This window comes from Prunus dulcis, chromosome 1 (assembly GCF_902201215.1).
Source record: "Prunus dulcis chromosome 1, ALMONDv2, whole genome shotgun sequence".
Classification (NCBI taxonomy): Eukaryota; Viridiplantae; Streptophyta; class Magnoliopsida; order Rosales; family Rosaceae; genus Prunus; species Prunus dulcis.
The window spans coordinates 33,051,652-33,065,165 of record NC_047650.1 but is presented as its reverse complement, the minus strand read 5'-3'; the positions used below and the strand labels follow the sequence as shown (position 1 = coordinate 33,065,165).

General features: G+C 37.9%; 1 protein-coding gene and 1 long non-coding RNA gene across 2 annotated transcripts; one reads left to right on the top strand and one right to left on the bottom strand.

Moving 5' to 3' along the window:
• Positions 1–451: 451 nt before the first annotated feature.
• LOC117618404 lies at positions 452–4,802 on the bottom strand. Its single transcript, XM_034347981.1, has 11 exons — positions 4,362–4,802; positions 3,660–3,794; positions 3,522–3,584; positions 3,357–3,419; positions 2,734–3,264; positions 1,874–2,106; positions 1,692–1,779; positions 1,499–1,585; positions 1,171–1,401; positions 787–1,010; positions 452–701 (listed from the first exon to the last, which is right to left on the bottom strand). Exons 1-11 carry the CDS (start codon positions 4,800–4,802, stop codon positions 545–547), a joined length of 2,253 nt encoding a protein of 750 aa, XP_034203872.1. The 3' UTR covers positions 452–544.
• A 6,504-nt stretch (positions 4,803–11,306) lies between these two features.
• LOC117616446 lies at positions 11,307–12,569 on the top strand. The gene is made up of 2 exons (XR_004584136.1): positions 11,307–11,474; positions 12,370–12,569. It is a non-coding gene; the product is annotated as an uncharacterized LOC117616446 (long non-coding RNA).
• Positions 12,570–13,514: the final 945 nt, after the last annotated feature.

The window sequence follows — 13,514 nt, the reverse complement described above, 5'->3', positions numbered from 1 at the left end:
TTCTGTTTATTTGTTGCAGATTATGAAAATTATACAATTGTTGAATGAGTGGATATTCGTTTTCGACTGCCATTCAATGCTTGTTTTCAGATTTTGAGCAGATTTTGTTGCAGAAACTGCATTGCAGTTTCTATTTATTTCAGATTTTGTTGCAGAAACTACAGTGCAGTTTCTGTTTATTTGTTGCAGATTATGAGCAGAAACTACATTTCAATGCTGACCTACTTAAATGTGTTTTGAACAAAGTTTTAGTACTTTGATTATGGCTTTGGCTTTTGGGTTCTTTTCACATTTTTTGAGCTGATTTTTTATTTTTATTTATTTATATAAACTGCACTGCAGTTTTAATTTGTTGCAGTATTTTTGACCAGAAAATTCAGTGCAGTTTGTTTGTTTCCTTTTCGTTTTGTTGCATCCTGTTCCAAGATTATATTACAGTTTATATGTATAGGAAATATGTTCTCATATACCATAACTAGAAATATTTACAAACATCCACAAGAATTAAGATACATATTGCCTTGAGTTAACGAAAGGCAAATCACTAGAGACGATTAATTACACAGTTTTTGTGGTGTAGGAGTTTTGTGACATATTGTGCTCGATATTCATTCATGAATTTCTTGTCCACGCTTTTTGGAATGGGCTGTCCTTGTGCTATTTTATCCATATAGAACATGACGAACATGCCGCAATCCAATCTGCAAATGAAATACGAGATTAGTTTTTTTTTGCTTTTGAATGATTTCAAACTGTAATGAATAGTTGAGTAGACACAATTCTTACGAAGATACAGTTTGTTGAGCACATTCCATGTCATCCTCAAATGGAAACTGCAATGGATTTTGCATAATCCAATTGAGAGTGAGTTCTTCAGTTGGAGTCAAATCTTTTTGTACAAGTGTCGGGGGCCCTTCCTTTTGCTTCACAATTGTTGGTTTTTTTTTAGTTTCTATGAACACTCGTGCTTGAGGTCTTATATATTCTAGCCACCCTTCAACAATATTAACCTGTTTAAAGAAGAAGAAAAAAAGAGAAAAAGAAATGGTAATCAGTGCATTGCATATTATAGTTTTGGTCTGAAATTAGGCAGTATGTATAATCAGAAACTGCAATGCAGTTTCTGTTTGTGTTTGTGCTGAGAAATTAAGACAGTTTCATTCCACTTACAAAGTTTCGAGCAATGTCAATGCACCTTTCTTCTTTTCTATGTCCCAACGATCTAAGTGGATTGTAGTGTCTCCACTTTCGTTCATTTTTGTGAAATGTGAGAAGTGTGAAGTGGAACTCTTCTTTTGAAATAATCGGGAAGAAAAGAACACTGCATTTCCCGAGTTTTTCAAGTAAGTGTTCATACAGGGCCCTGTGCCAAAATGGCTCTTGGAAGCTTTGCATGTAAGCCTGATATCATAGAATGGCAATTTGTTAGTATATATTTTTCGAAAACTGCAGTGCATTGTCTGTTTAAACAATTTTGAATTTTCAAAATAATACTTACCCAAGTCCATGTGGACATGTACTGTGGACTCCCTGTCTGCATGGGGTCTATTTTATCCTCCTCTATTTGGATATAGGCCTCAATAACCTGTTTCACATTGATTGGAGAAAAATGGAATTATAAATGGGTAATATAGGTAGCACAAATAAAAAAATACAGTGCAGTGTGTGTTATAGAATTGGTAAATACTTACGTTTTGTGACAGTTCCAGGTCCCATACAATATCTTTGAGATCATGGTTTGTCACTTTCTCACTATTGAGTCCTGCCCAAAAGATATCACTGCGGATTCGAATACATGAAATTCACAAGATTAGTTTTAGTTTAATTGTAATTAAAAGATGAAAGAATTGTTATTTTGGAATAGAGATATTACCGAGGTTGAGTACTTAAGTAGTGTTTTTCAATTCTTTCCCTATCCGCCTTTGGAATTTTCTGCCACACCTTCCTCTGACCCCATCCAAGTTTTTTCTTTGTTGGCTTTTTTTGTCCTTCATCTTCATCACTTGATTGTTCCAGACCTATAGGAATTGAATCATGAAGGCTCGTTCCTTTTGGGGGATCGGGAATTGGATTTGTGGCATCGGGCTGAGATGCCTCTTGTGTTACCTGCAGATTGAAAGGAAACTAATTAGAAACTTCATTCGATAAAACAGAAACTGCAATGCAGTTTCCATTTCTGCAAGGCAGATAACACACTGCATTGCAGGAACTGGAAACTGCATTGCAGTTTCTGTTTCTGTAAAGCAGATAACACACTGCATTGCAGGAAACGGAAACTGCATTACAGTTTATGTTTCTGCAATGCAGAAAATAGAAAAAAGCAGCAGCTTGAACTACAGTAATTGCATACCTCCTCGGAAGAGATAAGCTTGAATTGTGGTAGTTCTTCATCATCCTTTTTTGCCTCCTTTTTTGTTTTCTTATTTTTTTTTCGTACACATAGCAAGATGCTTGAAGCCTCTTTCTTTCTCTGTTCTTCACCCTTTGTACTCTTGAAGGAACAGCAGGTGTTGGAGCATCTTGCTTCTTCTCTTCTTCTCTCTCTTCTTGTTGCTTCTCTTGTTCTTTATTTTCTTCTTCTCTCTCATTTTCTTCTTCTCTCTCTTCTTGTTGCTTCTCTTCTTCTTTCTTTTCTTCTTCTTTCTCTTCAACTGGTTGTGTTGGTTGTTTTGTAGGCAGATCCATCTCCATTTCAAAGATTGTTGGGTCTGACAACAAGCTTTGAATTTATGCCTTGTACTTTCCTTGAATCTCCTTTTTCTTGGCAATCTTCTCCATGTCAATACGAGTTTCCTTGCCTTCCAATTCTGCAATCCTCCTTTTCAGATTTTGTATTTCATTAAGCTGAATTGTAGATTCCACTGTCATGATGGCAGTCACACATTCTTCATTATCTAATTTCTCCATGTATGTTGCCAACTCCACTTCCAGCTCCTTTGATCTCTTTTCTGCTTGGATAAATATATCCCACAATTCCTTCATTTTCTTCTCACTGTCTTCATTTTTTTCATCCTTCCACAGTTGTAATCTTTCTGGGCAAACGAAGCTAGGATCTTGTTGTTTGCGGTAGTTGATTTGGTCTGTCATGGACTTCACCAAGAGGTCTTGAATTGCAAGAGGTTCTTTTCCAGCTTCATTCTCAAACATTTTCTTTTTTCCAGCCTCTTTTAATTCTGGAGTTTGATCAGCATCATCAGGTTTTCCTTGGTTTTCTGCTTCCTCTGCTTCTCCTTGTTGTCCCTCATCATCTTCTTTTTCTTTTTCCTGCAGATTGAACAGAAACTAATTAGAAACTGCATTGCATTGGAGGAAACGAAAACCAAAATGCATAATTCACTGTTTAGAGATTCTTATACCTTGTCAAGAGGGTCTCCCTCTTCTCCGGTAGTTTTTCTCTTTTTATATGTTTTCAAAATACCCTGTACAATGAGATTGAATGATTCAGAAACTGCATTAGATAAAATGCAAACTGCAATGTAGAAAACACAAACTGCAATGCACTGTATACAGATTTCAATTACCTTCTCAACAGTGTCTTCCTCTTCCCTGGTAGTTTTTCGCTTTTTAGGAGTTTTGAAAATACACTGTACAATGAGAATGATTTAGCATGGATTCACATTCAAGATACATTAAAACAGAACATGCGATAAATTGCATACCTCGATGTCATTCAAGTCCTTTATTTGGTTGAATCTTGTGTGGAGTTCCACAAGACTCCATTTAAGAATGGCAGGAGTTTCTTTCTCCTTGCCAAGGATTGGTTGTATGATGTTTGTCCTCTCACACAGTAGAAACTGCACAGTTCAAAAACAAGATATATCAGAAATTAGGTTGGAAACTGCATAGAATAAAACAGAAATTGCGTTGCAGTTTCCGTTTCTGCATTACAGTAAATGGAAACTGCATTGCACTAAATGGAAACTGCATTGCCTAAAACTCAAAATGCATTGCATAAGCCACTGTTTACTTACCAATATTAGGATAGTGCAACCCGAAACAGCTCCTATAGAGGCTTCTCCTCCCTTCTTTGCTTTTGCTTTTGCTTTTGTGGTCAAGGATTCATTCATGTAGGCTGAAACAGCTCTTGCCCACGAATAGCTTGAAAGTGTGTCTAGATTCACACAGTGCTCAAATAATTTCCAATGCAAAGTAGATGAAGAGTTGGCAAAAAGGAATGTCATGCACAGCAGAATCAATATTAGGCTGACCACCTCCTTGTCGTAATCAACTTCTTCTTCTTCTTCTTCTTCAGCTTCTTTCTTTTCTTTTCCTTTGTTCATTTTTTTCTTTTGCTCTGTCTTTGCCTTTTCTTTCTTCGGTTGGTTTGCCAAGGCAATTGTCTTTTGTAATTCTGCTTCTACCTGGTTTTTTGATGGTTTTCCCTTCTCTCCAAAGTGCCTTGTTCTGAAGGTAGAAGTGTACCTATCATTGACAAGTTTGACAGATTTGCCTTCATTTGGCAGTCCTAGAATCTGTGTCACTGCATTGCCTGTGATTTGGAATGATTTGGTTCCAAATTTGAAGGACTTTGTATCCGGATCAAATGTCTTGAGCAGCTGTACTAAGTCAAGGTCCGACTTATTCATGTTATTCATGTCAATTCTTTGGTGGTAAAACAGCTTGATCAAGTTCCAGAAAGGGGTTTTCTTGAGAAGCTTCTTCTGCCTTTCATTGAGCTTGTCCTTTATGTCTCTAATGATGCTGTTGAAAGCATAGGCATTGCACCGAAATTGGACATAGTCTGGGTGCTTTGCTTTCCGATCATAGTTTGGCTTTGGCTTTGGTTTACTCTTTTGAGCCATCGTTTTGATTCTGCGCTTTGGTTGGTTTCAGCTTCATTCTTTTGTGGTGACATTTCTTGTTCCATTTTGTGATATGCACTGCAGTTTGTGGTCAAAATCTGCAACAAACAACTAGAAACTGCTGCTCAAAATTTGATGTGAAAAGAAACCAAAATGCAAAAACAGTATTGAAACTAATATCAAAACACATTTAACTTCATGAGCAGTTATAACATTCCCATAAACCCTAGCAAAAAGCACTCTGAAATTGAATTATGGAACCAGAAACTGCATTGCAGTTTCTGGTCAAAATCTACTACAAACAACCAGAAATCAAAATGCAAAGACAGTACTGAATATCAAAACACGTTTGACTTCATGAGCAGTTATAACATTCCCATAAACCCTAGCAAAAAGCACTCTGAAATTGAATTATGGAACCAGAAACTGCATTGCAGTTTCTGGCCAAAATCTGCTACAAACAACCAGAAATCAAAAGGAGAAACAGAAACTAATATCAAAACACGTTTAACTTCATGAGTAGTTAAAACATTCCCATAAAACCTAGCAAAAAGCACTCTGAAATTGAATTATGGAACCAGAAATTGCATTGCAGTTTCTGCTCAAAATCTGCTACAAACAACCAGAAATCAACAGGAAGAAACAGAAACTAATATCAAAACACATTTAACTTCATTAGTAGTTAAAACATTCCCATAAACCCTAGCAAAAAGCACTCTGAAATTGAATTATGGAACCAGAAACTGCATTGCAGTTTCTGGCCAAAATCTACTACAAACAACCAGAAATCAAAATGCAAAGACAGTACTGAATATCAAAACACGTTTGACTTCATGAGCAGTTATAACATTCCCATAAACCCTAGCAAAAAGCACTCTGAAATTGAATTATGAAACCAGAAACTGCATTGCAGTTTCTGGTTCAAAATCTCCTACAAGCAACCAAAAATCAAAATGCAAAGAGAGTACTGAATATCAAAACACGTTTAACTTCATGAGCAGTTATAACATTCCCATAAACCCTAGCAAAAAGCACTCTGAAATTGAATTATGAAACCTTCAAAATCTGCTACAAGCAACCAGAAATCAAGAATCCAACGATTTTGAATGGTTAATCCCTATAAACGAAGCAAAACCTAAACGAAGAGTAGTTTTGAATCCAACGATTCATCCATTTTTTCAAAAACTGCATTGCATAAAGAACAACATGCAAAAATGTGTAATCCCTAAAATCGAAGACAAATCTGTGTTAGAGGGTCATTTTCTTACTGTTTTTTTCCCAAGAGAGTGAAAATCGCTTCGATCGTCGTCAGTGGTTGTCGTTGTTGGTTGTGGTCGTTGCTCGTCGTCGTTGCTCGTCGTCGTTGCTGCTCGTTGTTGGTGGTGGTCAGTGTGGAACTATCAGCTGAGTTGCTGTAGTTGAAGATGAAAGGTCGTCGTCAGTGGTTGTCATTGTTGGTGGTGGTCGTTGCTGGTCGTCGTTGCTGCTCGTTGTTGGTGGTGGTCAGTGTGGAACTATCGGCTGAGTTGCTGTAGTTGAAGATGAAAGGTCGTCGTCAGTGGTTGTCGTTGTTGGTGGTGGTCGTTGCTCGTCGTCGTTGCTGGTCGTCGTTGCTCGTCGTCGTTGCTGCTCGTCGTCGTTGCTGCTCGTCGTCGTTGCTCGTCGTCAGTGGTTGTCGTTGTTGGTGGTGGTCGTTGCTTGTCGTCGTTGCTGCTCGTCGCCGTCGCTGCTCAGTGTGGAACTATCGGCTGAGTTGCTGTAGTTGAAGATGAAAGGTCGCGCGAAAGGGTTTTTGGAACTGATTCAATTTGAGTAGTGTCGTTTTTTGTTCTGTTTTGAGTCTTGTTATGTCGTTTTGACTGTAAGTTTTGAGTGGGTAAAAACTAAATATCTATATTTGACAATAAAGCACAATGGCACATGTAGTAATTTTAGTGCTCTTCAATGTTATTTTAGTAAAAGTAGGTGTTACTTTATTGTCTTTGGTCTTATATTAATTAAGTAAAATTGTATATCTATCTTTCAAATTAGTAAAGTATTTTATGTGTGAAAACTAAAGCTCCCTAATTATAAACTAATAATAATAAATAAATTGATAGTGATATATACTATAATTTTGAATAATCAAGTTTGGTAACTTGCCAAATATTGTTAGGAATGTTTTAATTTTAAAGGGTTATTTGAATAATCAAGTAACGGTAGAGACTAATAGTGCAACACAACACCTAATTGAATGACCTTTGTAATTATTTTATGGAGTTGAGTGACCAAAATGTAACTCCGAGTATAGTTAAGGGACCATTACTAGAAATAACCCTTATTTATTTCTTGTTATTTCGTTTTTATAAATATTTGGAATGAATTTCCAAGTATGGATTTAACAGAAAAATAGACAGACTTGACGAAAGGGACTAGTAATGCAATACCATACATAATTGGGGGACCTTTACAGCTATTTTTAGAGTTAACTGACCAAAATGTAACTACGGGTGTAGTTTAGGGACCATTGCTACAAAAAACTCAATTTTAAATTTCTAACTTAATTGTCTAATAAGGTATGTGCCCTAATATGCTTTTAGGGTGTAGCCACTCTTATGTCCCAAGGCTGAAGGTCTAGGATGGTCAACCTAAGTTTGCTTAATTCATACATTGTGCACCAACATAATACAACGGGCGCCCGTTAGATTAAAAACTTATTCCGGCCAAACGGTTTCACTTAAATGTAACATCTGTCAATGGTCATTCTCATCCGAAGCATGATGGTAACTCATTTTTCCATTTTGGATTTATATTTTAACAAAAAAAACTCAAACCAACGCAAGTGCCTCTTAGAGTCAGAGTAAAGGAATTATGATAAAGGTGTGATAACATCATAAGAAGAATAAGAAGGAGAATGTGATATGTAATGAAGTTAGGTTTTTGTTTAAGGGTGTGACACGATTAATGATAAGTTTTGTTTTACATGTGAGCGAGGTTCAAACATGGTTATCTAAAGGCCCATTAATGATTGATCCATGGTGTAGAATTACATGACTTTTGAAGAATTAAACCTTGAGCATCAGATTTGAAACCCTAGATGTTTTTCGTCCTATTTCTTCATTTATTGATTTAACATACCCATTAATTAAAAATAAACTCTTTAATCATCATTGTCCAATTACTCATTGTTATATCATGTCATTAATCATCAAATGTGAAACATTGATCATGCATCCAATAATCGTCATATTATGATTTTATTGTCAATATCATAAAAAATCTAGATATTTCGTTATTTTTCTTCCTTTAATTGGTTTAACATACTAATGAATTTAAACCTAAACTACTTAATCATCATCCAGTTGTGAGGCAAAGTTCTTATAGCCATATAGATTAATCGGGTTTGACTTGGGCCTACCTTGGTGTGTTTTGTGAGCATGGATATGCCAATTTAATCATGTACCCTGTAGTATATACAAGGTTGGATACAATATGAGAAAAAGAATTGCAACTGTCTTGCAATACGAGATATGTACAAACTATTTTTTTCTTTTAAATATCGCTAACACAACCAAATTTCTCATGAGCTCGTCACCTTCTTTCTAACCAGATGTCAAGTGACTGCATACAAAACAAAATTTTGTCTGATGGAATAAAAACTTACAAAAATACATCCATTGTTTCCAAGGCATTCCATAATCCCACGACTTATACAGGAGATTTTTAAGTGGCTAACAAATTGTATATACTACTTCCTTGCTCAAATAGTAACAAAAATTACCACCATTTGCTTACCAGCTATAAGGGTGTACTTTAAATGGTTGCTAGTAGATGCCATTACAATTTTCGATGTATAAAAAACATTTGATCCATCTTTATCTTGTTCAAAATTGCCATTGCAACTCTTCAACCTCATTTTGCTCTTAGTTTTTAAAGTCTTACTAAACATTTGAAGGGTAAGCTTCGAGAAAAATAGTGAACTATCGGCTTTGCTTTCTTGAAGACTTGTCTGGTGATTTGTTTAGGGATTGATTGATTGAGTAAAGAAGCCATTTTGTTGCATGTTCATTATCTTGTAGAACTAATACATTTTCAGCATTTAAATAGATAATTTCTTCAAAACCCAAGACATATATGTCTGATTCATTGTTAACCTGAAGAAAATCGTCAATATTTAGACTAGTACGAGGAGATTTCCCTATTACATTCCATGTTGGTACAAAAACTCGAAAAGATTGAACATATTGACTAGCATATATTTGAAGTTTTGTGCCACTTATAGATTGAGTGTCAACTGTGGTTCAGGGAAATTATATAAGTCACTTCCTTCTCTCCTTCATGGTGAAAATCTTATGAATAAAAAACTTATTTTTCACATCTCGATTCCCTCCAATAATTTTTGAAACTACTAATGTTTCATCAATTGGGTTCACAAACATTGTGATTAGGAAGGTCCAAATTCATGCTCTCTTTGATTACTTTCAAACTATGGAATTAAGCAATCTCATATTAGGGCTTGTTTGGGAGTGCTTCTTTCCGAAGCTCTTATGCCAGTAACGTTTATGACATCAGCGCTTATATAAAGAAGCAGTTTTTCGTTTAGATGTCACATTTAAAAATGCTTTTACTCTACATAAAAGCACTTTTGATAATTTGTTGAGTGTTTGGTTGACACAGTAAAAACGCTTTTAAAAGTATCCCAAAAAAATTTTAAAGAATCCCAAAATTTATTGGTGTGCATTGACCCTCTTGGTCAGGTTTCTCGTTCTCTAGTGGTTTGGTGGTGAAGGTTGCGACAGGGGAGGCATCGCGAGTTGTTTGTGGTGCATGCTGGGGGTTTACATGTGATTGACGTCTAGGTTGTTTCTTGGACCGTATGGCTTTTGTGCATTCTAGGATCTTCGGTATTGGACACAGTTTTAGGCAACTAAGCTGTTGGTTGCAATCTTTATTCCTCTCTTGCTAGGTTTTTTTGTGTGATGGGGCTTTGGGATGTGGGTGGTGATCCAACCCTTACTGTTTTTAGAGATTTTCCTGCATCGACAAGTTTTCTAATAAGGTGATGTAGGCCGATCTCAAGGGGTCTCCAAATTCTCCTTGATGTGTTCGCTGGAACGTTTGTGGGCTTGACATCTTATAAATGTTCCCATTATGATCTTATGTTGGAAGTTCATCAGGCTAAGATGTAAGAACCCAAAACAAAATATCTAAAAAGAAAGAAAATATCTAAAAAGTAAAGAAAATATCTTTTAGCGAAAAGACCAAATTGCCCTCGCATATTTTAATGGGGGAAAATTTGACTTTTTGATCGAGAAAGAATTTGGGAATTCCGCTTGCGCCATTGCGTAGAGCGCGGCGAAAGGAGTTCGTAGACACGGAATAGACCCGAATCGGAGCCGTAATGAAGAAGTTATGGTCTAAAAACCACGAGGGGCAAAATGGTAATTTGGCCAAAAAGTCAGATTTTTATACCCCCTCTCTCTCTCCCCCGTCAGCTCTCTCTCTCTCCTCCCGATTACACAGCCGCCTCGACCTTCCCTCCTTCAAGTCGCTCCCGTCGCCACCACCGTGCGAACCGATCTCCGGCACCGGTGCCAATCGAAAGCCAGCTCGCCCGCCGTCCTTCCCCGACCAGCACCAGCCGCGGGGGTGCCGGATTTTGGCCGGAATCGGCCATTTCTGCCGACTGTGGTGTTTAAACTTCCAGTGTAGATTTCTCCTCCGTTTCTCCACCAAATCGATCGAGTAAGGTATGGTTTCTCAGCTATTGTTCGTGTTCTAGCTGATGGGCATATGGGTCTCGATAGATTTTAGCTCTAAGGGGTTCGATTTTGAACTTGAAAATTCAGCCGAACTTCGGCCGCTCGAAACTACCATTTTCGGTCACTTTTTGGGGGTTGTCCAAGAACAAAAGTGACTCCAAATGGGGTGTTTTACCTAGGGTAGGAGTTTGGAGTCTCGGTTCCATGATTTTTCGGCACACCCGAATCGCTTTGGACACCCGATCTGCCCCGTGCTTGTGGCGGCGCGTGGGCCAGGGTGGTGGCACGGCTCTGGCCAGTTTTGAGGTCCTCGTGTCGTCACGAGCGCGTGAGATTTCGCTGATCTTGATTCGGAGTCCGTTTGAGCCCCGAACGGATTTTCCATATCGCGCGATCCATGGGTGCAGTGTCGTGTAATCATTGGATCGCGCTGAATTTTGGATATGTCAGTCTACGTGATTTCAGGATCGCGTAGGATTCGACGGATTGCGAATCGGAGTCCCGGATACTCCGGAATCGCAAACCCTGGGGCTAGGGTTAGGGTTTTAAGCGTTAATGCGATTTTGGCCAATCTGACCGTCCGATTCGGACCAAATTCGCCGAACATGGTTCCCGTTGTATGAGAAACCTTCCGGGAAGCCATCGGACACCGTGGACCCCACAGGCCCCGGGTCGGCCGATCTAACGGTTGCTCGCTTAACAGAGTAGCGGACCTTCCAAAATCGGTCCCAGTGTCAGAAAAGGCTAATGTGGGCATAGGAGTAACTTGAGACGAAATACACGTATTTCTAGGAGCCGGGGGCAGGGTGTTTAATTTAAATTTTATTTATCCAGCAATTGTTTAATTGATTATTCTTGGATAAGCAGGCACCAGGAGTCCAGCTAATCCACAGGAGGGACCTTCGAGAGGTCCAGCTAGCTCGGACCAGCTGTGAGTGGACTTTTCTTTCTCAAAAAGATTTTATAATTATATTCTATATTTGATCTTGAATAAGTGATTTCAGCATAAGTTTTATGATGCAATAACCTTATTTTATAAAATTAGACTAGCAGCAGATTTGTGATTTTGAGGCCAAAGTAGTGGTTTAATTTAGATTTACCAGAGTTCAGAGTAGATCAGTTTTTATCAGAAACAGTTATTTTAGACCACCATGTACCCGCCCTACAGTTGGTGATTACCCAGAGTTGGACCGATGTCGACGGACATCCGGTCTGATTTCAGTTAGTCAGTGCACTTGACTTGCCTCACGAGTTCCGGGGACGCTCGGACCGTGAGTGCCAGGATTTGCGGCTCGGCAGACTTGGTGTCCCGAGACCTGCCAGGATTGCGGCTCGGCTGACTTTGTGTCCCCGAGACCTGCCAGGATTGCGGATCAGGCTGACTACGGTCCCCTGCATCCTGCCAGAGCGACTCGAGCTGACTTGGTGTCATCGAGGAATCTGCCGGCGGGACAGGCTGATCATAGTCCCCTGATTTCGCCAGTTTGCGGCTCGGGTAGCCTGTGTGACGCCCGAGACCTGCCAGGGAATTGACGGTTATCAGGGGTACAATTCGGTGGCAGTTTTAAAGGATTTTAAAGTTTTTGATGCAGTTATGGTTTACTCATTTTTATTAGTAATTTCATTTGAGTTATACTGATCTATCTTTGTCTAGTATGTGTGTTATAATCATGTTATCTATATTTATTTGAACATCTTAAGTTGATTATGTTCAGATTTTAGTTCGATATCCCTATGTTTTTCAAACGGGGGTTATTATGTTCTCAAATGTTTTCACGAGCATTATTTTTGTCCACTCACACTTTCAACTTGTTTTTCGCCCCCAGGCCATAGAAGAACGAAGGAAACCACCCGGGCCATCAGCTTAGCTTCCGACCCACCACCAAAGTGTAGGAGTTCGTTGTAATTTTTTCTTGTAAATCTTGTAAATATGCTCTGATATCTCGTTGGACTTGAGAAAACTGGAGTTAAGTTGTATTTGTTGTATTAGTCTGGCGGTTGGTAGGATTTTTGAGACTTTTTGACAGGTGGAAGACTTGGGATTTGGTCAATTTACAGGGGAGACTCTGCCGAATTTTTGGCAGAAGTCGAAAGGAAATTAATTAAGGAAAGGGTAAAAAGGTCATTTGTGTCCGACGTTCGCCAGGTGTCGGACACGCACATGAGTCGGCTCGGTTTTCAAAGAGAAAATTGGGTCGGGTCCTGTCATAAGAAGCCAATCTTGATCCCTTTACCTTGTCAAGTAGGGTTCTAGATTAAGAATCAAGGAGTTGGTATTTGGTACTTATGTTGGCTATGTTCTGACGCTCACGATATGTTGTTATGTACATGGAATTATGCGTGCATATGAATTTTTCTTTAACAGTATTACATTGTGGTGGGTTGTCCTTTGCAGGGCCTGGAGTTGTGCTTTGTTTTGTTTGTTTATTTTGAGTTCTCTATAGTGGCCAAAGTGGCATGTGTTAGACTCTCTTGTTAGTCCATGACATGTATGGTACTCTTTCCTACTTTTGGGTTCATTCCATATGGTTTTTCTAAGAAAGTTTTAACGAGGCCACTATACTCGTGCCTGTCTTTGTATGCATTTTTGGTTTATGACTGAAATTTTATTCTGAAAAAACTAGTACACACTTTATTTTTCAATAAAAAAATAATTTGTACTATTATTTGAGAGCATAATAAGGTTTTTTTTGTTGTTATTGTTCGAAAGCATAATAAGGTTTCAATTGTGTCCCTATGTACAGTTACATTAAAATAAAAAATTAATATAATCAAAGTAAAATAATAAATTATATATATATATATAAAGGTAGATGCAAAAAATAATCCAACATTCAAAACACTAAAAATTGTTATTGATTAATGAATTTTTTAAGAATTGAAAATTTTCATTAAATAAGGATAATATAATAAATGAACAATTTTTCATATAATTTTTTTTTTAAAGCAAAAGCCAAAATAAAATATAGTT